This window comes from Coregonus clupeaformis, unplaced genomic scaffold (assembly GCF_020615455.1).
Source record: "Coregonus clupeaformis isolate EN_2021a unplaced genomic scaffold, ASM2061545v1 scaf0115, whole genome shotgun sequence".
NCBI lineage: Eukaryota > Metazoa > Chordata > Actinopteri > Salmoniformes > Salmonidae > Coregonus > Coregonus clupeaformis.
Window position 1 is genome coordinate 393,144 of NW_025533570.1, and position 27,456 is coordinate 420,599.

A 27,456-nucleotide genomic window follows, 5' to 3' on the forward strand; every position below is an offset into this window, starting at 1 on the left:
AAGAAGTTCACAAAGTCTGAACAAACTACTGTGATGACAAAATTATCTTGTTTCAGAGAGTGGATTATCAACAGTTTTAGAAATTCGAATTTATTCTCAACGGCTTTGATGAAGGGGACTAAGCTGGCGGCGCTCCAGATTTGACGTGCATTCAGACTGACTAACTAGCTGTTGGAGAATGATTACTTTAGATAGTCTCTCAATGCTATATTTCCCCACTTAAGATACACTTCTAAATGTCTGTGTGTTTTTCTATGGGAATGGTACTCCCATGTTGCCCTTAGCATCATCAAACCATCCTTGAACTCCAACATCTCTCTCTAAAGAGTAAAACAATGGTTTATGTGGTTGTATTGAGACTCACTGAAAGCTAGAGAGGAGTGGGAATGTCCTGCTGTTTTCCCATCCTCTCACACACTGACTTCAAAGCCAAACTGAATTAGCAAAACACAAGGTTATTAACAAAGTCATTAGCTAACTATATAGCTAAGCATTACGTGTCCCACTTTAGGATTGGACAGGTCTAGTCCAGCAACAGTAAGCGCTGCGGCACAAGTGCAATGTACCTAAACTATCCTGTGTCTAGTAAGTTAGGCCTAAAGGAATCTCTCAGAATATCAGACTATTAAAAGTCCCCTACATGAAAGCAGTATGACCTTGGCCTCACCTCAATCCACATCAGATCCTTTAGCAGCAAAATAATTAAAAGACAAAAAGAATATGATGAGAAATATGATATTGTCTCACTTTCACTGTAATCTTACTAAACTAAAGGAACAGAAACACAGAGTAGCCTTGAGCTAGATATATAATCCTCTTGAGGTGTTCTGAATAAGTGTCAGGTGTCTTTAAACACTCTGGTTTTAGGCCCAGTGTGGGATGAACATGCCCTCTGGTGAGGCCTGGGGGCACACACCCACCACCACACAGTGATGCTCTCTGATCGACTCCTCTTGTAGGGAATCTGCTGCTGCTTTGTGTTAAACCATTACAGTCTAAGCCGGGGGAATGGGGGGTCTACATTTTACATTTGAGTAATTTAGCAGACGCTCTTATCCAGAGCGACTTATAGTTAGTGAGTGCATACATTATTTATTTTTTCCCATACTGGCCCCCCGTGGGAATCGAACCCACAACCCTGGCATTGCAAACGCCATGCTCTACCAACTGAGCTACATCCCTGCCGGCCATTCCCTCCCCTACCCTCGACGACGCTGGGCCAATTGAGCTATATGGAATTGTTTTAAAGAAGGTCATACCAAGGATCATTTTGCTATTTGATTTTGAATTTTAAGACCCCTTGAAGTATAAGAAAATATATCTAAAACAAATATTTGATGAAAAATGTTATTTGGCCTTACTGCTATTATCCCATACAAACGCATTGAATAACAGATTCACTACATGGAACAACAGATAGTCCCACCAAAAAAATCTCAAGGAAGTTTGTTCTGAAGTGTCTGTCCTAAATCTGAGAGATTACTGTAAGAAAGGTCAGGAAACATTAGTTGGTGTTTTTTTACATGTATTTAACCCCTTATTTTTGGCACTAAACAGTCTAAGCCCAGTCTAAACCAGGGGAATGGGGGGTCTACTAAGCTATATGGAATTGTTTTAAGAAGGTCATACCAATAATCATTTTCTATTTGATTTTGAATTTCAAGACCCCTTGAAGTATCAAAAATGTTATTATTTACAAAATTATTTGATTAATCATTTTATTTGGCCTTCCCTGCTATTAGCCCATACAAACCCATTGTATAACAGATTCACTACATGGAACAACAAATAGTCCCCCCCCCAAAATGATTAGGTATTAAAATGTAGCCTAAGAGGGAAACCTGGCCAGTGATTTTAGTGTTTACACTGACCTGAGTGTTGTTGAGCAGACTGGTGCATTAACTGAGACTCTCATTATGAAGATGCAGAAAAAAACTTACCAGCATGACAACACACCAGTTGAGGACTCCTCTGTAGTTCCTGTAACCACTGGCAGAGCTCAACAGGGACTCCTGCAACCTGTGGCAACTGGGGCACGAAGAAACATGGATAGTTTGAATACGTGCGCACTCATTTCCTATAATACAGCTATAGTTAACTGATCTGAAATACCCTTCCCAAATGACTTCCGCAACACACCACTGACTTCCCTTCGAGATTCAAAATGACATATAGCCTACTGAACCAGCATGGGTGACATATAGACTATGCGAAAGGGTTCAAAGTAATATGCACATAATTCATTCTACGCCATTATAAAGTGTTCATATAAGGGAAGATTTCACAAGTAGGTGCAGTAATAAATACAGTAACGAGCTGTTTTCCCTGGCATAAATTCACCACACTATGAGGACACGTCCGGGTTTTGTTAGTTTATGCCTCACCTCTGTCTATCATTAGGAACATTTATTCGTTTCTTCCTTTCCTTTGACATTGTAGAAGGCAAATCGGTTACATTTTGCTTCGTTACAATGTTGCCGCTGTCACCGGGGCCGTTGATACTTTCATCAACCGCTGACCGTCCATTCACTTGTTTCAAAGTAACACCTTTTCCAGAGGATATAGTGGCTCTTCTTTTGCGGGTAATGGCCCCTGTTGCTTCCATGATATCGCCGATTTTCAGTGCTCTAGATTAATGTGACGTGTAGCCTACTTTGCGGGCAGCTATAACACATGCCCACTATTGCCAAACATCACACTGTCAGAGAGAGCAAGAGGAAATGGGGATTGCAAAACGCGATACTGTATGAATACTGTAGTTGTAGTGAGGAGCAAGCAACAGTTCCGTATTGACACAATACGTAGGAATGTGGCGTAGTGGAACAGAACCGTGGAGGAGTTGCAAGTCTCACGCGGACAATGGCTGGGCGGATGCCAGTGATGAAGGCAAGGGCTATATTAAGTTAGGGACAGATCGCAATTGAATGGAGGGAGCGGTGGTACAAAATAGGGGAGGGTTGTCAAACTTTTTTTGTTTTGCTTTGGGGAGAGTTGTGTGGGCACAGGGGAGGCTAGTATGTTTTCTTTCAAGGTTAACATTCGCTCTTTTGCAGGTTTTACTATATAATTTATTCCATCCTAGCCACATGTCCTCAATTGCTTGCATGCGCCTCCCCTATATCAAGGTGTTTTGGTACTTTCCCTATGCACTATAGGCTTTTCAGTTTGCCTAGGCCACTGCTGAGCATGCTGGGTAGGAGATAGAGAGAGAGAGGAGCCTTGGCCTAGGCCACTGCTGAGCATGCTGGGTAGGAGATAGAGAGAGAGAGGAGCCTTGGCCTAGGCCACTGCTGAGCATGCTGGGTAGGAGATAGAGAGAGAGGAGCCTTGGCCTAGGCCACTGCTGAGCATGCTGGTTAGGAGATAGAGAGAGAGAGAGGAGCCTTGGCCTAGGCCACTGCTGAGCATGCTCGGTAGGAGATAGAGAGAGAGAGGAGCCTTGGCCTAGGCCACTGCTGAGCATGCTCGGTAGGAGATAGAGAGAGAGAGGAGCCTTGGCCTAGGCCACTGCTGAGCATGCTCGGTAGGAGATAGAGAGAGAGAGGAGCCTTGGCCTAGGCCACTGCTGAGCATGCTGGGTAGGAGATAGAGAGAGAGAGGAGCCTTGGCCTAGGCCACTGCTGAGCATGCTGGGTAGGAGATAGAGAGAGAGAGGAGCCTTGGCCTAGGCCACTGCTGAGCATGCTGGGTAGGAGATAGAGAGAGTGAGGAGTCTTGGCCTAGGCCACTGCTGAACATGCAGGGTAGGAGATAGAGAGAGAGAGGAGCATTGGCCTAGGCCACTGCTGAGCATACTGGGTAGGAGATAGAGAGAGAGAGGAGCCTTGGCCTAGGCCACTGTTGATTGTGAAGATGGAGGCCTTTTTCATTGAAGTAAAACTAAAGTTAGTGGAAAAGAGTTTGCCTATAGTGAAAAGCCTACAAGGGGGATTTAATATACGTTTTAACATTGTAGTGGAAGATGAGAAGAATGTTGGCATGGCCAAATGCAGGCTACTGTACAACTCCCTATTCAGGTAGGATGCAATTTTGGAACTTACATTTATTTTAAATAATTATTTGTTTTATCATTATTATTATTGTATATCATTGTTATTATTGTAAGCCTATTTATTAATCGAAACCAGTTTAAAAAAAAAACCTGTTTTGTTTAATTCTGTTGAGACATTTTCATTGGCTAAATTAAATTAAATCTGTCTTTTTAACTGTGTGCTCCATATTTAGTTTAAGATAGGTTATAAGTAGGTCTGTTGTAAAATAAATAACATTAGCCTATTTCTGTCATTTTTTGGGTGCTGTAGACACTTGCCTTTGTTGGTAATTGCTGCAATATAGCCTGTTCAAAACATTTGTGAAGGTTTAAACCAGTTCTTAATTGTTTTATTTCATTCTGTTGAGCCATTTTCTTTGGCCAAATTAAGCCAATGTTCTTGTTATAACAATTATTTTCTCACATTCACTCAACCTTCAAGAAAAATCTAATGAATATCAATATTCAGGTGGTTTATTCCTACTAGTTGAAGATCCGTGCCTTCATCTTACTCTACATAGACTAAATATGAGGTGTTTATGAGTTGTGAGTCCTCCTACCATCTCTGCCTAGCATGTGCACAATATAAAAATGTCAACATTTATATTTGATTCCTGGAGCATTTAATATCCAATGCTTATTTGTATGACCTATTCAAGACTGTCCATGAATGGCTGCAAAAATACATAGCCTCAAATAATTCATTTTCAAAGACAAAAGTTGGCATATCAGATTTCAAATATGTGATTAGAGTGGCAAAATTGGGAAGAAATTGAATAATAAAATAAATGTGGTGTCATGAGCCCTCTCACTCCACCGGGTTACCACCTTAATTTGTTTCCACTATCTTCCACTCTGCTCACCTCCCTCTCTCTACTCAGCCTAACTAGCTCCACCTGTCCCTGCTCTGCTCGGCTCTAATTACTCTGCCAGCTGCGCTGCATTACCCACTAACCTCTCCCAGTATTTAAGGCCCTGTCTTTCAGCTCTCCGGTGTCAGATCGTCTGCAAAGCTCACACCCGGAACCTGTTTGCTCGCGCTTCTGGCTCACCCTGTTTTTGTGACCCCGGACCTGCCTGTTTTTTGGATACTCTTCTGCCTCAGGAGATCCAGACCTGCTTCTGCCATTACGACTCCTGACTACTCTTCTATCCCGGTAACTCTGACCAGCCTTCTGCCTTGCTACTACGTATTTTGGATTTCCCTTGAACTGTACTGCTGCCTGGTTTCATTCCGCCCTGTTGTGTCTGTGTCTCCCCCCCCCCCCCAGGACTTCTGGACCACCCACCACCGGCTTCATAGGACGCATCGCTGCCACTGGGGGGGGCACAGACCCAGCGCATTGGACGGGATCCCTGTTACCCCTGGAGCCTTCATTCACTCCCTACTTCCCTTTTCCCTTAAGTTTAATAAACTTTCTGGTGTGACGCAATTGTGGTCCTCTGGTCGTCTGTCTGAATCGTGACATGTGGGGAATAACAGTAGTGTTCTTTCTGACAAGCACATTAATTACCCTATATTTTAGCCCATTGTTAAGAATGAGAATTGTTAGGGCCTCCCAAGTGGCGCAGCGGTCTAAGGCACCGCATCGCAGTGTTGCGGCGTCACTACAGTCTGGGCTGGGGTTCGAACCCAGGCTGTGTCATTACTAGCCGTGACCGTTAGTCCCATATGGCGGTGCACAATTGGCCCAGTGTCGTGAGGGTTTGGCCGGGGGAGCTTTACTTGGCTCATCGCGCTCTAGTGACTCCTTGTGGCAGGCTGATTTCAGTTGTCAGTTGAACGGTGTTTCCTCCAACACATTGGTGCAGCTGGCTTCCGGGTTGCTGCATGACTCAACCTTTGCCTCTCCTGAGCCCGTTGGGGAGTTGCAGCGATGAGACAAGATTGTAATCATGAAATTGGGGAGAAAAATGGGGTAAATTGTTCCACTGATCAGACTAAATAAAATAAATAATCAAATCTCCTGAAAATGACATTAATCTGTCCCTACACCCTAACCAAATAATTGTTATATTTATTGTCCCCACTCTAGAATCAAACTTACACTCTTGGGTTCACAATTATTTTCATAGTTACAAATCAGGTCACCCTACCAAACTTCCCTGATAAAACATAATGTAAGTCTGTCTGCTGCCTTTTCGTTGTCACAGTCTAAATGCCAATCACCAAACTAGGGGACTAACGCAAGTGCTGATTAAATCCCCTAGACCTCCCGTCTAGGGATGTGCCATGGGGCAATGCAATTCACATAGCAAATCTCACTCCAAGCTTTCTTCAAAAGTTGGCAGCCCTGAATACTGTCAAAAGGCTGCAATGTGCAATAGGGACGAGAGTAACAGCAACCTCATTTTGTTGGCCACATTGTAGATAAAACAGTGCTACTGTACTACTCTTTGTAAGGTTTTATAAACTCAGCGGAGAACATTCTCTCTCTCCATTCAGCTCCACTCTAATCTTGAGGGGCGTTTCTTTAAAACATGCATCCAATCCCCTTGATCCCTTACATAACTAGACCAATCATATGCTTCAATGTGCCGCGGTTCACAGTGCTGTGGCAGGACAGGACAATGATAGAGGTTCTGCTCGTGATGTGCAGGCGCAGACGCTCCCATTTCAAAACGATTTGGAGCACATTTGAAAAGTTAACGCGCTGACTAATGGACTAATTAGGAAAATAAAAGCAGTACTTTTCAATGTGTGAGATATAAGAGATGTGCTGTGAGAGCGTGAGAAGAGGGTCAAATGCGTGTGTCTCACGGCCAATGCGTGAGAGTTGGCAGCTTTGTAGCATGGTTGTGGAAAATGGTGTTTCATAAGGAAAGTACGCATATTTTCCCTGTTTTTTTTCACCTTCTCGCCATTAAATCGAGTTAAGGAGGAAATCGATGCTTTTGCAGCCTGAATGGAGAAAGTTTTATGTACAAACCGGTCCATGAGGAAACAAGTGTATAGCCAGCTGCATACATTCCCTTTGGACCGTAAGATGAAATGACTCAATATCGCCATCTGCCGGCCTTTGGGCTAGCTACAACCAAGGTGCATTAATTGAACTTTGAAGCCTTCAGGCGCATTCCTCTGCCCAGGAGTTGCTGACGCATGCCAGATCTTACAAATAGGTATTTTATGTAGGCTATCAGCTAACCACAGAAGAGCGCGCCCAGAATGAAGGGAGGGTTTGGTTACCGATTGTAAAATGAAGGCGGCTTATATATTTCAAAATGAACTATGGGTTCAAAGACCAATCACAAAGGGAATAAAAAACTAAACATGTAATTCGTTAATGAGTAGACTACGTTTTTTCAACTAATTTACCAATTTACAAATCACATTAAGTTTTGTTTCGTTTTCCAACTGTGATTGGTCCCTGAAACCTAAGAGGCCATATTGAAAGACATAAAATCCTCCTTCATGGTTTTCTTTCTGTAGAGATGATTAACCAAAGGGCCGAAACGAGTTAGCTTTACCTTTAACAGTAAAGAAGAAGCACTTTTATTAACGTCTACTGTTCTCCAAGAGTTGCTGAATTTTCTCTTCAGGAGTTTATGTCAGGCAATAGTTCATTGCAGTGGGCTAAATCAAGCAGTTCCAGATGTAATTGTCAATCAACTGAATCGATTTTCTTTTATCAGACCTTTCTACTGGCAAGAGTAATGAGTTAGGAATGAATTACCTTGAATATACTAGGCCTACTTTTAATGTGTAGCCTTCATGGAACAATTGTACCCTCACACAGCAGGCCTGGCTAAACCATCTGATTAGTAGCCTACTGCACCTGCTACTCATGGTGGCAGTTTGGGCTTCCATAGCTCTGGTCCACGACGTTAGTGTAGGAACGTGAACAGGCACAAACGCCCTGGACAAGAGCTAGGCCTGTCTCCTCATCAGAGCAGACTCTACAAGACCTCATGCTATTCTTACTGTGTATGCCTCATCAACTGCAGATGTGTTGTAATAGCTATTAGATATGCCCAGGCATGTCCAATCAACATCACAGTGGAGGCTGCTGAGGGCAGGACGGCTCACAATAATGGCAGGAACGGAGCCAATGGGATGGCATCAAACACAAGGAAACCATGAGTTTAATGTATTTGATACCATTCCACCTATTCCACTCCAGCCATTACCATGAGCCCATCCTCCCCAATTAAGGTGCCACCAACCTCCTGTGCTACATCAGTGTGTTAGTAGAAAAGACAGACACAGAATAAAATGCAGTTTCCTCATTTGACATGATCATTTATTCAATCCATTGATTTGATTGATATTGACACTGCAACCTTTTAGAAGAGCTGTGTCAGACAGGGTCGCCCCATTGCGTGCAGCCCTTTTAGCCTCCCCTTATAAAGAAGTTATTTTTGATATAGCGGGGCATTTAACATTTAGAGAATAAGAGCTTTTTCAATCAATTATTAATTTTCTTTCAGTATTCAACAGCAGAGGCGGATTTACATGCTTCTGTCTGGTCCGAGTGCCACGAACAACAGTTGATGTGACCACAACATTTTGTGTTTCTCCTTTTCCCCATTGGTCAGTAGAGATCCACAAGAAGTGTCACCTTGGCTTGCTGCTGTTTTTCTTCAAGAACGGGCAAAAGAGATTAATTCAGTATTTTACAATTGAAAGGGGGTTCTTTTTTTTATGCTTTGCTGCTTGGACTGCCTGAGCTGCACCTCTCTTGCTTTGATGGCGGTGTGTCTGTCAAACTGTGTAGGCACTAGGCACTGTGCCTGGGGTTGTGTTTACAATGTGGCAAGGACAGTGTTGAAGTATGGGGTGCGGTGAGAGTTTGTCCTTGGGGTTGTAATGAAGTTGTTGGGGGGAAATTACTCATTCTAACACTGGAAAAAGACACTGGGTCCTTAATCAAGAACATGCCACATTTATTCAGAATCATTAGTGACCAAAAGCTAGTTTATCTCAGCAGAGATCCTGGCAGACTGATATAGGCATCACAAGTGGCACGGTGTCAGCACTTCCACAATTCAGTCAAGGACTCCTCTGTTCTGCTACACTCTTTCTTCTCAGACAGACTGGCAGGGCAGAGAGAGAGGTGCAACCTGGGAAACCTGCTTTGTGTAGCAAGTTTATAGAGCTGTCTCTTTTCCAATGCAGCCCAGGCAGACACTTCAGGAAGAAAAGGACAAGTGGTGCTCTCTCTCTCCCTCCCACCTGATTACATAATCTATTTACGTGATAGATTACTTACTTACTCAAAATAGTTCTTCATCTAAGTGTTTTGTTGATGTAATTACACTGATTTAGCTGTTCCACTATTATATATGGTTGACTGTCTGAGTTGACCTACAGATGTCTGGCTGACCTATAGCTGTCTGGTTGACTGTCTAAGTTGACCTATAGATGACTGGTTGACTGTCTTAGTATTATAGATGGCTGTCTGGTTGACTGTCTGAGTTGACCAATAGATGTCTGGTTGACTGTCTGAGTTGACCTATAGCTGTCTGGTTGACTGTCTTAGTATTATAGATGTCTGGCTGACCTATAGATGTCTGGTTGACTGTCTAAGTATTATAGATAGCTGTCTGGTTGACTGTCTGAGTTGACCTATAGCTGGCTGGTTGACTGTCTAACTATTATAGATAGCTGTCTGGTTGACTGTCTGAGTTGACCTATAGATGTCTGGTTGACTGTCTGAGTTCACTTATAGCTGGCTGGTTGACTGTCTTAGTATTATAGATAGCTGGCTAGTGGACCGCCTTAGTTGCCAGTGGTTTTCATTCTGTGTGGTGAATAACAGTTGTGTTTCATCATGGTCATGTTCTATGGTACAGGACACCTGTGACTGTCTGGGTAAAGTCTGTTTCTCTTCAGGGCAGTTTATTCCGTCTGAGGAGGTTCCACTCAGCAAAGTAGTCAGACAAATGAGAATGCAACAGCCAATTTTCTGCCTCCTAAAATAGGGCAAGTTCCAAAACATTTCAAAGGCCACACTCACTGGCAATGTCTTTGTATCTCAAGCAGACCGTATTTGATGTTCTGCCCTGAGGAAATGTATTTTAGTCCTTTATGTGCTGTCTCCTCCAATGATGTTGTTTGGCCTGACAGAATGAGATGGAGACTGGGGAACCATCCACGCTACAGTAAAGCTGACTGTTTGGCCAGACAGAATGGGTTGGGACTGGGGAACCATCCACACTACATAAAGCTAACTGTTTGGCCAGACAGAATGAGATGGGGACTGGGGAAACATCCACACTATAGTAAAGCTGACTGTTTGACAGACAGAATGAGATGGGGACTGGGGAACCATCCACACTACAGTAAAGCTGACTGTTTGGCCAGACAGAATGAGATGGGGACTGGGGAACCATCCACACTACAGTAAAGCTGACTGTTTGGCCAGACAGAATGAGATGGGGACTGGGGAACCATCCACGCTATAGTAAAGCTGACTGTTTGGCCGGACAGAAAGGGGTGGGGACTGGGAAACCATCCAAACTATAGTAAAGCTGACTGTTTGGCCAGACAGAATAAGATGGGGACTGGGGAACCATCCAAACTATAGTAAAGCTGACTGTTAGGCCAGACAGAATGAGATGGGGACTGGGGAACCATCCACGCTATAGTAAAGCTGACTGTTTGGACAGACAGAATGAGATGGGGACTGGGGAACCAATCATACTACAGTAAAGCTGACTGTTGGGACAGACAGAATGAGATGGGGACTAGGGAACCATCCACGCTATAGTAAAGCTGACTGTTTGGCCGGACAGAAAGGGGTGGGGACTGGGAAACCATCCAAACTATAGTAAAGCTGACTGTTTGGTCGGACAGAATGAGATGGGGACTGGGGAACCATCCACACTATAGTAAAGCTAACTGTTTGGCCAGACAGAATGAGATGGGGACTGGGGAACCATCCAAACTATAGTAAAGCTGACTGTTTGGCTGGACAGAAAGGGGTGGGGACTGGGAAACCATCCAAACTATAGTAAAGCTGACTGTTTGGCCAGACAGAATGAGATGGGGACTGGGGAACCATCCAAACTATTGTAAAGCTTACTGTTAGGCCAGACAGAATGAGATGGGGACTGGGGAACCATCCAAACTATAGTAAAGCTGACTGTTAGGCCAGACAGAATGAGATGGGGACTGGGCAACCATCCAAACTACAGTAAAGCTGACTGTTAGGCCAGACAGAATGAGATGGGGACTGGACAACCATCCAAACTATAGTAAAGCTGACTGTTAGGCCAGACAGAATGAGATGGGGACTGGGGAACCATCCAAACTATAGTAAAGCTGACTGCTAGGCCAGACAGAATGAGATGGCGACTGGACAACCATCCAAACTATAGTAATGCTGACTGCTAGGCCAGACAGAATGAGATGGGGACTGGGGAACCATCCACACTACAGTAAAGCTGACTGTTTGGCCAGACAGAATGAGATGGGGACTGGGAACCATCCACGCTATAGTAAAGCTGACTGTTTGGCCGGACAGAAAGGGGTGGGGACTGGGAAACCATCCAAACTATAGTAAAGCTGACTGTTTGGCCAGACAGAATAAGATGGGGACTGGGGAACCATCCAAACTATAGTAAAGCTGACTGTTAGGCCAGACAGAATGAGATGGGGACTGGGGAACCATCCACGCTATAGTAAAGCTGACTGTTTGGACAGACAGAATGAGATGGGGACTGGGGAACCAATCATACTACAGTAAAGCTGACTGTTGGGACAGACAGAATGAGATGGGGACTAGGGAACCATCCACGCTATAGTAAAGCTGACTGTTTGGCCGGACAGAAAGGGGTGGGGACTGGGAAACCATCCAAACTATAGTAAAGCTGACTGTTTGGTCGGACAGAATGAGATGGGGACTGGGGAACCATCCACACTATAGTAAAGCTAACTGTTTGGCCAGACAGAATGAGATGGGGACTGGGGAACCATCCAAACTATAGTAAAGCTGACTGTTTGGCTGGACAGAAAGGGGGTGGGGACTGGGAAACCATCCAAACTATAGTAAAGCTGACTGTTTGGCCAGACAGAATGAGATGGGGACTGGGGAACCATCCAAACTATTGTAAAGCTTACTGTTAGGCCAGACAGAATGAGATGGGGACTGGGGAACCATCCAAACTATAGTAAAGCTGACTGTTAGGCCAGACAGAATGAGATGGGGACTGGGCAACCATCCAAACTACAGTAAAGCTGACTGTTAGGCCAGACAGAATGAGATGGGGACTGGACAACCATCCAAACTATAGTAAAGCTGACTGTTAGGCCAGACAGAATGAGATGGGGACTGGGGAACCATCCAAACTATAGTAAAGCTGACTGCTAGGCCAGACAGAATGAGATGGCGACTGGACAACCATCCAAACTATAGTAATGCTGACTGCTAGGCCAGACAGAATGAGATGGGGACTGGGGAACCATCCAAACTATTGTAAAGCTGACTGTTAGGCCAGACAGAAAGCACCTCTAAAATATTATTTCATACCATAGCCTGCTGAATTTGCAAGATAACTTTAATTTTATTTTCATTTCGGCACTGGCTCGCCCATCGATTTATTTGATGTTTCATCAACGTCTCAATGAAGTGTTTGGCGTGTGACTAGACATGCACGCGCAGTTGCAAGCCTGCTAGAGTTAGCGGCAGGCGGATGAGAAATATCCACTGTCATAGTATGGAGGAAGCCTGAGCTGGAATGTGACGCTAACTGAAGCTGAGTAGATCTAGCTTGATTCTCAGTATACCCCTCAGGTCACAATCTTTGACCAGATTGATTTTCATTTTTCAGCTCCAGCAGACCAGCAGTGTCTGAATAAACCTCCCTTAACAATTGCTCACCCATGGCACTTCGACATTTGCAACCCAACACACACTTTTTATGTACAGTGTACAGTGCACTCTAACAAAGTGTTCAAACTGGATCCATTCTAAGCTCTTCGACAACAAATTCAAGTTTGTCCCTAATGAAAATAACATTGTTGTAAGATGCAGCTGTAACTACTTTATGTCTATTGAGAATTCATTCAGTTTTCACGAATAAACACTGCAAGTTCTCTTCCCACAATGTCTTAATGTTTAAATGGGTGTAGAGTATGGAAAGCATTCTCATAATCAAACCATTTTCCCTCCAATTTCCAGCACCAGAAAAAGTAATTGAGAAATGAATTAGTAGAATAAATAAGTTTCTGCAATTATATTGCACTCTTTATCCAATTAACATTATGTAAACAATTATAATGATTAGTCATTCTTGTTCAAAAGGTACTTTTAAGTATTTTTTCCAGTCAATTCCATGTAATTCCCCCTAATAATAATTGTTCATATTCAGCTGTTCTGTTAATACTCCTTTCACTTATGGATAACAATTAACTCCACCTGTTAAGCGTTCGAATCTGGAGCTAACTCACAATGGAAACCATTACTTGGAATGATCACCTTAAACTTAACTGTTGCAGAGATGGTACATTGTACACACTCCAATAATCAATGTAGGTTAAAACAGGTGTCTTCTAGGCCAATAAGATCAGTACAATGCATTAATTACATTTATTTACATACTCAACATCAATGAGAAACTGGCCAGGATTAGAATGCTATTTATTTCTTGTTGCTGTTCATTAAGAAATTCAAGGCTTTGTTGCATACCTGTTAATTAAGCTGCTAGAATGAATTCACTGGAGGGATTTGTTGCACTCTTTTTCCCCCCTCTGTTTTTTGAGTGGAAGACTTGTGCTATTTGTTCAAGATTAGTTTAAGTGCCTCCCTACTTCTCTGTCCACAAACCTATCCTCCCTTAGATACTGTCTGGAGACCAAACGGAAGGAGGGGAGGGCTGCTTTTTGAAGTGTAGTTAGTAAAGTCATTCCCCAAAAAGCTGGGTGCGTTCCATTGGTTCCAAAAGTAGGGGAGGGCATTATTTTGTCATAAACACAGAGGCTACGTTTATGTGTACAAGACATTAGGAACACCTGCTCTTTCCATTACATAGACTGACCAGGTGAATTCAGGTGAAAGCTATGATCCCTTATTGATGTCACCTGTTAAATCCACTTCAATCAGTGTAGATGAAGGGGAGGAGACAGGTTAAAGAAGGATTTTTAAGCCTTGAGACAATTGAGACATGGATTGTGTATGTGTGACATTCAGAGTGTGAATTGGTCAAGACAAAATATTTAAGTGCTTTTGAATAGGGTATGGTAGTAGGTGCCAGGTGCACCGGTTTGAGTGTGTCAAGAACTGCAACGCTATTGGGTTTTTCACGCTCAACAGTTTCCTGTGTGTATCAAGAATGGGCCACCACACAAAGGACATCCAGCCAACTTGATACAACTGTGGGAAGCATTGGAGTCAACATGGGCCAGCATCCCTCTGGAACACTTTTGAGGCTGTTCTGAGGGCAAAAGGGGGTGCAATCAATATTAGGAAGGTGTACCTAATGTTTTGTACACTCAGTGTATAGAGTTCTGTAGAGTGGATCTTTCTCATAGAGTCTATGAGGAAAGTTAGACAATACCTATTCTCTTGTGACAGTGTGAATGTGAGATTTGGTTGAAATATACATTTTTTATGTGTGTCCTTTCCCTTTGCTGGGTAGTGATCTATAATGCATATGGCCCTGCCTGAGAATGTGTATTATCTTACAGAGAAAGTGCCAAATTCAGCGTAAAAAAGCAGGGAGTGCTGACAGTATTGCTGCAGAAACTGCAGGGAGGCAGCACACACAAACACCGCAAGAACTCTCTCTCTCTCTTACTCCTTCTTCCCATCTCCTCTCTCTCTTTCTCTCTCTCTCTATGTCTGTATGTCGCTCTCCTTCGCTCTCTCTCTCTGTCTCGCTTTCCTCCTCCTCACTGTGATGAAGATGCATGGCCCATCTCAGGACGGGGCTGTGCTGCCACAGCACAATAGATTGAGGCAGAATCATTCAAAGCCTTAAGAATCCACTTCCCAAGACCCCTGATTCAGAGACAGACACAGATGGAGAAGATAGATAGAGGAGGAGAGAGAGAGGGAGAAGGAGAGAGACAGAGAGCGAGGTAGAGAGAGAGAGAGAGAGAGAGAGAGAGAGAGAGAGAGAGAGAGAGAGAGAGAGAGAGAGAGAGAGAGAGAGAGAGAAGACAAGAGATTCATCATGCTGACTGACAGGTCCAGTGTGTCCAGCAGGTGGGGATGTTGAGTGTTGAATCCTAGCCGAGTTTCTCTCTGACGCTGGCCTCAGCCAGTAATGTAACAACAATAGCATAACCTGCCTGTCTGCATCCAGGGCTTTTAAATCTAAACATAGCCTGACAGCCTGGAGATTGAATTTGGAGGGCTCATTTCCAACTAGAGGAGAGTATTTTTTACAAGGTTAACAGCAATAAGGAGGAGAGAAAAAACACTGCTGCTGTTTGCAGGGATCAATATTTCCCCCTCCACTCAAGTGGTGCGAGGATCTGCCTTCCGGAGTTAAACCCTTTACAGCAGCAACAGGGAAAAACACAACAACAGGCATTTCAGTGCCTCAGTGCATTTCACTAATTTCACCCACTCCTTAAACAGCATGCATTTCATGTGTTTCACTGTTTCCAGTAGTTTTCCTCTGCGTTGTCATAGGGAGTGGAGGGAGGCCTCCTTAGAGGCACTTTACACCGGGCAGCTACTGAGCTACCTTGGGTAATAAATAAGACATGTCCCCTGGTAATTATGTGCATGCCTAATTTTGCATAACTTAAATTTTTCCCTTAGCATCTGGGGCCTCGCGAGGCTGTAGGGGTCTCCACGGGGGGCCAGGGGCCCGCATGAGTTCAGACGCCTGTACAGTTTGTTAGTAGGGGACTGGGAGGGGCCGGCACAACACTTTAACACCCTGATGAGGGTCGATTGAGACCGAAACATTGGTTAAAAAGATCATTAACTTTTTTTTTTAAGAAGCATCAAGATCACCAGTGTGCTGGAGTTCTTTTTATTGAGTACACTTCTTCTCTCCATGTACCTGGTAGTTCGTTAATAAGGTGTACGAGTTTACTTTGTTCACCCAAATTACAAAATGACACATTGGTTTCCTTACCCTGTAAGCGGTCTATAGACAAGGTATGATAGCACGAAACATTTGAATATCGGTCCCATGACTTGAATGAGATTTGTGCCACAAATGCTAAAATGTTAGCACGTGGAAACAGTGCCAGGGAAACTAAACCAAAGCATGGATTGCTGTCATACCTTGTCCATAGACAACTTGCAGGGTAGTTCGTTAATAAGGTGTGCGAGTTTACTTTGTTCACCCAAATTACAAAATGACACATTGGTTTCCTTACCCTGTAAGCGGTCTATAGACAAGGTATGATAGCACGAAACATTTGAATATCGGTCCCATGACTTGAATGAGATTTGTGCCACAAATGCTAAAATGTTAGCACGTGGAAACAGTGCCAGGGAAACTAAACCAAAGCATGGATTGCTGTCATACCTTGTCCATAGACTACTTGCAGGGTAAGGAAACCACATTTTTGGGGGGTAATTTGGGTGAGCTATCCCTTTAACGTCCCTCTGCATACCCTGTACTGCCCGTTCTGAGGTTGCACATCAACGGAGAATGCAATGGCTCCCAAATGCCCATACTCAGCCTGAAGCCGTTTTCTTCTTCAGTGCAGACATTCTCCACCTGTAATGGACAGTATGTGTTGTCAAGTATGTTGTCAAGTATGTTGTCAAGTATGCTATGTGGCATCATGTAAAGTTCCACTAGCTTTACTGTCTACGCTATCTATGTCTGCTTGTGTAGAATCACCCACTTATCCGAGGATTCTTTTGTCTCCAGGAATAGAACTATGTGTTACCCAATCTGCTGTGGATGACACATCTGTCTGGATTTGAGGTAAGAAGATGTAGTATTGGTACATACTAGGGCATGTTGTAGGCTCCGCCCTAATTTATGTACTCTCTGTCACCTCCGGCTGCATGGCAAATGCCCCCCCCCTATCTCTGTTCCAGTATCCAGAGGACTATTGAACGTCTGATAGGATAATCCTACAGCAGCCGTCTCTGGTATCTATCTGAAACTTGTCCCCTTAAGGAGGACTCTGAAGACATCTATGTGGATGTATGATCTCTGTGGTTACTTGTAGTTGTTCAGAGTGAACTCTGACGACACCTTATGCAATTGTCCTACTAAGCCCCACCCCCTCAGGTCAACACACATAGATGTGACCCCCTTCCTAGAGGATGTTGGCTGGTTTGATCTGATTGGACATCTCAGTTTTACTGCCTTTGGTTTGGTCTGTGGATTGGTCAACAATACGAACAAGTCAGATCTGGAATAAATGGAATGAATGTCTATCCTCTCTCTTATCCTGTAGACTCTGGTCTAGTAGGCATCTCTTGGTTCATGTTTTGCCTTGTAACTCTAAGATCTTCATTCCTAGAATAATTCCATGTTATGCTTGTTAATGCTTTGTAACTTAAGCTTTATGCCCTGTATGTGAATCCATTCATTTTACAAAGTTATTAAATGATACTTGCTTTGATATTCGCTTCTCATGACCATTCCTTGATCTTAGTCAGCTGAACGTATAATACTTGATTGCACATGGCTTTATTATAATGTTAAATGGATTCAGATAATTCATTGAATGGACTTTGTAGCATACAACTGACACAGTCATATTATGTGAGGTATGAATAATATACATATGACAAATATAACCCCACTACAATATCCTGCTGTACATGATGTTACATACTAGGTCATATGTTACCTAATGCTCCGTTTTATTCTGGATTGTATTGTTTCTTTACCTGTGCAGTAAATTCAGATTTGAGGTAAGAACATGCAGTATTGGTTCATACTGGGGCACATGCTGCTTCTTAAACTGCTTTATTTCTACTGGGTTTCAGTGTTCCTTCACCTGTGAACTGCAGTAAGTTCAGAGAGGGCTTTGCACAATTATGTCAGGGATGGATGACTGGGTGCAGCTCATGAGAAGATAAAACAATTGAGTGACGGGTCAGAAGTTAGAATCAGACTGAAAGCATATGTTTGGGACTCCCTCTACTCTAGCTAGCTTAGAAATGCATGGATGAATACTTTACTGTCCCATAGAGAAATATGCTTGGCAACATTACCTGCATGCCTGTAAGTCCCTCTGCAGTCAGTCCCTCTGCAGTCAGTCCCTCTGCAGTCAGTCCCTCTGCAGTAAGTCCCTCTGCAGTCAGTCCCTCTGCAGTCAGTCCCTCTGCAGTCAGTCCCTCTGCAGTCAGTCCCTCTGAAGTCAGTCCCTCTGCAGTCAGTCCCTCTGCAGTCAGTCCCTCTGCAGTAAGTCCCTCTGCAGTCAGTCCCTCTGCAGTCAGTCCCTCTGCAGTAAGTCCCTCTGCAGTCAGTCCCTCTGCAGTCAGTCCCTCTGCAGTAAGTCCCTCTGCAGTCAGTCCCTCTGCAGTAAGTCCCTCTGCAGTCAGTCCCTCTGCAGTCAGTCCCTCTGCAGTAAGTCCCTCTGAAGTCAGTCCCTCTGCAGTCAGTCCCTCTGCAGTCAGTCCCTCTGCAGTCAATCCCTCTGCAGTCAGTCCCTCTGTCACTCAGGAGCCCAATTCCCCTTTCTCCCCCTTCTCCCAGAAGTGTCACATTCGTTCACCTCCCTCCCCACAAGGATTTATAAGCATAGGATTGGTGTAATCATGGACTGGAGGGAGTTTTCATTGGAAAGGGGGAAATGAGGAGGGATTGGGCCAGACCTCACTGGAGAGGGGGATCAGAGGAGGGATTGGGCCAGACCTCATTGGAGAGGGGGGACAGAGGAGGGATTGGGCCAGACCTCATTGGAGAGGGGGAACTGAATAGGGATTGGGAGGGCATACAAATTCGGAAGCTGGAATTGCACAAACATTATACGTTAAGTACCTGCAAAGAATGAAAAGAAAACCCCCATAAAATGCACCTATTATGTGAACAGTATACTAACCACACAGTCCTAACCTCTTGTAAAAGGTCCATATCTTAATTTAATTACCCATAATCATCTACTGTATAAAGAGGGAGCTTTGTAAAGGTTTGGAGAGCAGGTCTTCATAGGAACCTGTGTTTTTGTTTCCCTCATTTTGAATCCTGAGCTCCATTGTATTGTTGGTCTCCTCTTCCTGACAGCAACCCTTCAAGTGCTGGAGTGCATCTTGGCTTGATGAGGAGATCAAGCAGCGCATTGAAAAGGTAGACTGTCTGTCTGAGGCTGCAGCCTGTCTGAAGGATGCACTGTATGGTTAATGGAAGAGGTGTGTGTGTGTGTGTGCTCATACATTCCTTCACTGGGACTTACATGTTTCAGTGACAGCAGAGAAAATACATATTCTTCTGCACAGTCTTCAGGGACCCTCAAAGGCCTGCATTTTCTTATTATCCTTCTAAGTGCACTGCAGTAATGGCTGGTGTTCTATTGCTCCTGAAAATGATGGCATTTATAGTCCTTGTTGCACTCCCTGTTGACTACTTCTGGCAGTTGAAGAGCTATTGTTAGACATGAAAACAACCAGACTACATTATTTTTTTTACAGCATTATTAATTAAAATTAAAATAACTGAAATCCACCATATAGTTATTTCTTACATAGAAAATTGTATACAGTTTGCTGTGTCATCAACAGATTTTCTTGGAACAGGGATTTGCATAACAGTGGACTTTGTAGTGTGGATTATTGATCATTGAATTGTTTTCCCCACAATTCCGCTATAGCCAACATCCTTTACTGCAACTACGTAAAAATCAAAGGACTATTGAATCTATGGGTAGGTTTACAGGCCACAGTATGTCGCTCACATTGATTACAAAGAAGCAATCTGGATGCTTTTCTTTGGGGAGGAAACAACACATGCTACAGAGCTTGATAGTAAGCCAACACCAGCACTCCAGTGAGAGGATCTGAAAGGAGGGTTTAGCTGATCTACAGTATTAGGAAAGGAAAGGGAATTCAATGCATTGTTCCAGAGAGTGGTTCTGTGTTCTGTTCTGAGAACCTCGGGAGTCTTCTGTCTGTCTGTCTGTCTGTCTGTCTGTCTGTCTGTCTGTCTGTCTGTCTGTCTGTCTGTCTGTCTGTCTGTCTGTCTGTCTGTCTGTCAGTGTTCCTCTTCCTCCCAGTGTCAGGAAGCCTTATGTCTCCTATTGAACTCAGAGCCAATCTGCACGGCTGATCTTACAGCATGTCGAGTCATCTTAGTGGAGAAGGAGAAACACACTGCATCGCTAAAGCCCACTGTTGCTCACAGACAGACAGCATCCTACCTCTCTGTATGACTGCAGCATTAGCCAGACAGAAACCCAACTCCCTGCATAACAGTGCAAAGAGTTAACCGTTTTTTCCCCAGGCTGACATATCTGTATCTCTGCAATGACTGCTGAATCAGTCCTTCCCCCAGCGCTCCAGACATGAAGCCATTGATTTGTGCTTTAACAGTGGGAAAACAGGGAGTGGGAGGTCCTTACTAGTGAGCTCTAATTGTCTAGGTCCTCTGGCTAGTCTCCCATATTAATGAGCTCTGAATTTGTGTCTCTCTCTTGCCCATACGACAATTTTACAAATTGATTGAACACTGAATTAAGACTGCAAAGATAGGAATTGTGACACTCTGGCTCCACGGACCTTGATATTTGAGCCAGGGTTGTTTAGTTTCATTGTTTGGGTGTATTTCTATGTTGGGGATTTCTGGTTGTGCATTTTCTATGTTTGGTTAATTGTTCTTGATTAGTCGTATGACTCCCAATCGGAGGTAACGAGTGTCAGCTGTCGGCTCGTTATCTCTGATTGGGAGCCATATTTATACTGTGTGAGTTCACTTTGTGTGGTGGGTTATTGTTTCTTTGTTGCTGTTTGTCATATTTCAGTATAGAACTTTACGTATCGTCTTTTGTTGTTTTTCGTGGTTGCTTTGATTAATAAAGTCATCATGTTCACTCGCAACGCTGCGCATTGGTCCAATCCTTCAGACGATCGTGACAGAATAACCCACCAAAAAAGGACCAAGCAGCGCGTCCAGGAGCAAGGGGTCTGGACACAGGAGTTATGGATGCCTCCTAAGGACTTTTGGACATGGGAGGAGATTCGGGCTGGAAAGGGTCCTTGGGCACAACCGGAGGAACATCATCGCCCTCGTGAAGAGCTGGAGGCAGCTGCAGCCGAGAGGAGGTGGTCTGAGGAGGAATATCACCGCCCTCGTGAAGAGCTGGAGGCAGCTGCAGCCGAGAGGAGGTGGTAGGAAGAGGAAGCGCGGAGTCGAGGCTGGAAGCCAGTGGTTACTCCCCAAAAAATTTTTTGGGGGGGGCACATGGTTTAGGCGCCTGGGCAGCAGGAGGCTGCCACAGGGAGAAAAGGAGAGAAGGCTATCGGATTACGGGAGCCATTGGCGAGTAGAGGGAGGGAAGTTGTTGTGGCACGGCATGAGAGACTGAAGTGTGTTCCCAGTCTGGTCCGGTCCGTTCTTGATCCCCAGTTAAGGCCAGTGGTGGGTGTTCCCGGTACGGTCCGGCCTGTTCCTACTCCACGCACCAGGTCCACGATGTGCGTCGCCAGCCGGCCTGAACTGGCCGTCTGCCCAACGGGGCGCCTGAACTGCCCGTCTGCCCAACGCCCGCCTGAACTGCCCGTCTGCCCAACGCCGTCTGAACTGCCCGTCTGCCCAACGGGCGCCCTGAACTGCCCGGCTGCCCAACGCCGGTCTGAACTGCCCGTCTGCCCAACGCCGTCTGAACTGCCCGTCTGCCCAACGCCGTCTGAACTGTCCGTCTGCCCAACGCCGTCTGAACTGCCCGTCTGTACTGAGCCTGCAAAGCGCCCGTCTGCCATGAGCCTTCAGAGCCGTCCGCCAGACCGGGAGCCGCTAGAGCTCTCCGCCAGACAGGATCAGCCAGAGCCTTCCGCCAGACAGGATCAGCCAGAGCCTTCCGCCAGACAGGATCAGCCAGAGCCTTCCGCCAGACAGGAGCAGCCAGAGCCTTCCGTCCAGACCGGATCAGCCAGAGCCTTCGGCCAGACAGGATCAGCCAGAGCCTTCAGCCAGCCAGCGAGCAGCCAGATCCGTCAGCCAGCCACGAGCAGCCAGATCCGTCAGAAGCCAGCCATGGGCAGCCATATCCGTCAGCTAGCCAGAGCAGCCAGATCCGTCAGCCAGCCATGAGCAGCCAGATCCGTCAGCCAGCCATGAGCAGCCAGATCCGTCAGCCAGCCATGAGCAGCCAGGGCCGCCCAGCCAGGATCCGCCAGAGCTGTCCAGCCAGGATCCGCCAGAACCGTCTAGCCAGGATCCGCCAGAGCCGTCCAGCCAGGATCCGCCAGAGCCGCCCAGCAAGGGATCCGCCAGAGCCGGCCCAGCCAGGATCGCCAGAGCCGCCCAGCCAGGATCCGCCAGAGCCCGCCCAGCCAGGATCCGCCAGGAGCCGTCCAGCCAGGATCCGCCAGAGCCGTCCAGCCTGGGATCCGCCAGAGCCGGCCCCGGCCAGGATCCGCCAGAGCCGTCCCGCCAGGATTCGCCAGAGCCGTCCCGCCAGGATCCGCCAGAGCCAGCCAGCCAGGATCCGCCATCTAGTCAGGTACTGCCCCTTAGTCCGGTACTGCCCCGTAGTCCGGTGCCGCCCTTAATCCAGTGGGGGGTTTAGTTGGGGGTGGTCATGAGGAAGGGAATACGGAAGCGGATAGTGACTAAGGTGGGGTGGGGACCACGACCTGACCAGAGCGCCACCAGGGACAGACGCCCACCCAGACCCTCCCCGAGACAGAGTGCTGGTGCGCCCGGAGGTCGCACCTTTAGGGGGGTAATGTGACACTCTGGCTCCACGGACCTTGATATTTGAGCCAGGGTTGTTTAGTTTCATTGTTTGGGTGTATTTCTATGTTGGGGATTTCTGGTTGTGCATTTTCTATGTTTGGTTAATTGTTCTTGATTAGTCGTATGACTCCCAATCGGAGGTAACGAGTGTCAGCTGTCGGCTCGTTATCTCTGATTGGGAGCCATATTTATACTGTGTGAGTTCACTTTGTGTGGTGGGTTATTGTTTCTTTGTTGCTGTTTGTCATATTTCAGTATAGAACTTTACGTATCGTCTTTTGTTGTTTTTCGTGGTTGCTTTGATTAATAAAGTCATCATGTTCACTCGCAACGCTGCGCATTGGTCCAATCCTTCAGACGATCGTGACAGGAATGTGGTGTTGGTGTAGAATAATAGAAATGCGTATCTGATTTTTTGTAATGATAAAAATTAGCATGGCCTCTCATTTGGGAAATACATTGCTTTATTAAGATCTTGCCTCATATACTTGTGTTTCACATTCGCAAGTTAATTGTGTTGAAGCGGCCTATAACTCCCTATTGAGCTCTAGTTTCTGTCAAGATTTAGGAAGAGAGAACATCCTCCAATTTCTATATTTTACTCCCTCAGCGGTCTTTAAATGCACATAAACAACCTTGAATGTTGATTTCTGTGCAAAAACCTGTAGGTAAAAGTGTTTATGAAGTACTAATGCAAACAGAATATACTTGAGTTATGTGGTGCTATTACTTTGAATTAATTCAAGTTGAGCAAGCCCGGTTTTAGTGATATGGATATTAGCACAGAAGTACTGGAGTTAGTTCAATATTCATTGCGATTATTTTGGTCTCATCAAATGGAGAGTAAAAATACCTCTGCAAACAAATGAGGGAGAAGTGCATTGGCTTTAAACTGGATCCTTGGCAGTTGATCTTGTTTGAGAGGAAAACTTAAAAGAAAGGACATTTGGCTAAGATTAGCTTATTGGCAACTCAATTGAATTGATTTGAATTGGGAAGAGTTTCCCTTTGAGACTTCATCTTTTAATCATGGCGGTTTTCAGTCTCAGCCACGGTGCCATCTGATGTTCACACAAGAAGGAGACTGCAATTATGTGCCATGTTTTCAGACAGAAGCCCCGTTGGAATCAACAATGTCTGGCACTCTCCCTGTGGTACTTTGACAAAGTCTGCAGAAACAAACTAGGCTTCATTCTGTGGTGATTTGAACACTGCTCAAGCAGGACTTTGGGACATGTTTAGCTTTCCCCTCTTTTATTCACTTTTCACAAATTACTTTGCTGGAAACATAGAATTATACATCCAATTCATCTAGATAATACTTGATGCTTGGTTGTATGAAATGTAAAAGAAAAAATAACATTTTCAAGAAATGTATAATGCTTGCAGTGTGGATATCTCTTACACAGAGCATTGATCTTGGGCAGAGAACAAGCAGTCCTTGTGCTTATGGACTTGCTCCTGTGTGCCAGCTCTAGAGAGATAGAAAGAGAGAGAGAGAGAGAGAGAGAGAGAGAGAGAGAGAGAGAGAGAGAGAGAGAGAGAGAGAGAGAGAGAGAGAGAGAGAGAGAGAGAGAGAGAGAGAGAGAGAAGAGAGAGAGAGAGAGAGAGAGAGAGAGAGAGAGAGAGAGAGAGAGAGAGAGAGAGAGAGAGAGAGAGAGAGAGAGAGAGAGAGAGAGAGAGAGAGAGAGAGAGAGAGAGAGAGAGAGAGAGAGAGAGAGAGAGAGAGAGAGAGAGAGAGAGAGAGAGAGAGAGAGAGAGAGAGAGAGAGAGAGAGAGAGAGAGAGAGAGAGAGAGAGAGAGAGAGAGAGAGAGAGAGAGAGAGAGAGAGAGAGAGAGAGAGAGAGAGAGAAGGGTGGAGTGGTGTAGGGGTTAGACTAGAGTGGTCGTTCTCTGGGGAGGACCAACAGCTCTGTGCTGCCAGAGGGCTTTAGACCCAGGAGAGTGGCAGTGGTAGACAGGTCTGCTGTGGACACAGCGGGCATAGTGGACGTGGCGGCAGCTGCATGTGGTTGAACCCTTCCATGTCCCAATGCTTCCGACAACAGGCCCTGCCAGCCTGGCCTACTGTTGGTCAAAGGGCATTGAGCTGACGAGGCAAGACAGAGGCTGTAGCGTTGACTCCGTGCACGGGAGAGATTAATGAAGAGGAGGCACAGAGAGACAAGGGAATTCATCTGGATTACACCCAGAGACTAACGGCTAATGTGGACAACGAGATGGCAGCTTGAGGGATGGCACCTGGATCGCTTAGCTAGCTAGCTCACGCTCAGAGGTTGAGGACTGCTGGCGGTATTTTAGCAGGCTCGTTCTAGAAGAAAACGACTTTTGTTTAATTAAAGTGTCTCAGGAATGGAAAAATTGCAATATTCTAGGCTAAAGAGGAGACTAGACGATGGTTAAACTAAAACCATGCCAAGGATTTCCCATGGCATTCCATGAGCAACAACATTCCCCCTTTACGATCTGAGGGAGAATGGAGATATTAGCTGAAACAACTCCTGACGTTCCCAGTCTGCTCTCAAAGACATCACTGCTGCCTCAGCATGGCAGTCATATAGTGACATCTGCATCATTACATATAGTGCACCACAATACGCTGATAATGGATCTCAGCATATTTCCTGACTTCCTCCTATAATCCTACAGAATATATGTGACTTTGCAAGGGGAAGTCGGAGGGTAGCCAATGTGGTATCCTCAGGGAAGATAAACAGAGATTAGTTCTGCAGCATCTGTGACAAGACTCTGGCAAGAGACTGTTTAGCCACAATCTATCTTCAGTCCCTTTCACCTCTGTGGAAAGGAAAGCACACAGAACCCATTACAATACATGGCTGCTTTATCTACATTAGTGCTTCCCACACACATCCCACATACCGAGTTGGAATGAGGTTATAAGTCTTAATATGGAAGGAGAACTGCTTTTACATGACCGTCATCAAACATACTGCAATACCCAAAACATAGAAGGAAGGTCAGTGGAATGGTCCTCCTATGTGTGTGTCACACCCCATCCCTACACATTAGGAGTCTGTTCCCCAGTGAAGTATCTGTCATTGACTAATAATCAACTGGATGGATTACAGTCCATCTCACCAGTAAATCCTGCATGATCATCTCCCCCCACTGTTATTAGCCAATAAACACACTTCCAGACGACAAAGTGGTCTGAAACAAAGGCGCTGAATAATCTAAACAAGCCCAGGACGACATTGGGAGGTTGAGCCGGGCGCACGGGCGGGCAGCTGATTCTTTTAACAGTTGGCGGCAATCTGATTGTCGCCATTGGCCACCATGACCAGGAAACATGGTTGCGGCGTTGTGCAAACATTTTCCCATCTGGCTATCTTTAATTGGAGTTCGAGAGATGCAGCACCTCGACACGGCAAGCCTCCAGTTCAGGAAAGTACAGGAGGGAGGAGGGAAATGTCTTCCGCAGACAATTGGTGTTTTATCACTAAGTTCATCCTGCCCTGGATCAGAAGGTGAGGTGAGATAGTATCTCATGGCTAAATAGTTTTGATGAGACTTAGTAAAACTATATGTTTCTGCCTACTGGACTCCCTGGAGTGATATAGGCCTAGCTCCTGGAAAGTGATTACTGATGTTGTTTCGTACTGTAGCTTGATGATACAGTGCAGATAACATTCCTATACAGCGGAGAACCCACCATGACATCTACTTCAGATGGATCCGTGTTCATTCAGGACATCCACTCTTTTGTCTAATTCTGAGATATAGAAAATTACCAGTGCTAATTGTATAAGCACATTCAACAATTTATCTTATTTACTCCGCTATCAAGTGGTCTGTTTGATTGACAATAGCGTTTAGCCCATCTAATCAACTGTGTGTAGCCCTGTGGGCTCAGGCTATGTGGTCTTTGCCTGAGAGCCAAGGAATCCTGGGGTGCCAGTTGAGTTGTATGCAGGTGGGTATTGTCCTTTCTTACTCCAACCCCACGGCACACGGTTGACAATGGAGAGATGGAGGGAGAGAGAGAGAGACAAAGGGAGAGATGGAGAGAGCAAGAGAGAGACAGAGGGAGAGATAGAGAGACAGAGGGAGAGATGGAGGGAGAGAGATAGAGAGAGACAGAGGGAGAGGTGAGAGAGAGAGAGAGAGAGAGAGAGAGAGAGAGAGAGAGAGAGAGAGAGAGAGAGAGAGAGAGAGAGAGAGAGAGAGAGAGAGAGAGAGAGAGAGAGAGAGAGAGAGAGAGAGACAGAGGGAGAGGTGATGGGAGAGAGAGAGAGACAGAAGGAGAGATGGAGGGAGAGAGAGAGAGACAGAGGGAGAGGTGGAGGGAGAGAGAGAGAAACAGAGGGAGAGATGGAGGGAGAGAGAGAGAGCCAAAGGGAGAGGTGGAGGGAGAGAGAGAGAGACAGAGGGAGATATGGAGGGAGAGAGAGAGAGACAGAGGGAGAGGTGGAGGGAGAGAGAGCGAGATAGAGGGAGAGGTGGAGGGAGAGCGAGAGAGACAGAGGGAGAGGTGGAGGGAGAGAGAGCGAGATAGAGGGAGAGGTGGAGGGAGAGAGAGAGAGACAGAGGGAGAGATGGAGGGAGAGAGAGAGAAACAGAGGGAGAGATGGAGGGAGAGAGAGAGAGACAGAGGGAGAGATGGAGGGAGAGAGATAGAGAGAGAGAGGGAGAGGTGGAGG

The 27,456-nt window shown here is 45.5% G+C and overlaps 1 protein-coding gene across 2 annotated transcripts in view; it reads right to left on the reverse strand.

The window, feature by feature from the left end:
- LOC121543315 (diacylglycerol O-acyltransferase 1-like) overlaps positions 1 to 2,852 on the reverse strand; it is a 43,836-nt gene extending 40,984 nt beyond the window's left edge. Inside the window, exons 1-2 of one of the 2 annotated variants that reach the window (XM_041853107.1) lie at positions 2,385 to 2,852; positions 1,941 to 2,028 (exon numbers count right to left, since the gene is read on the reverse strand). In XM_041853107.1, the coding sequence (XP_041709041.1) occupies positions 1,941 to 2,028; positions 2,385 to 2,605 (309 nt within the window). In that variant the 5' untranslated portion in view covers positions 2,606 to 2,852. The remainder of the gene's footprint in view (positions 1 to 1,940; positions 2,029 to 2,384) is intronic. The other variant, XM_041853106.1, reaches the window with a different exon arrangement.
- Between the last annotated feature and the right edge of the window lie 24,604 nt (positions 2,853 to 27,456).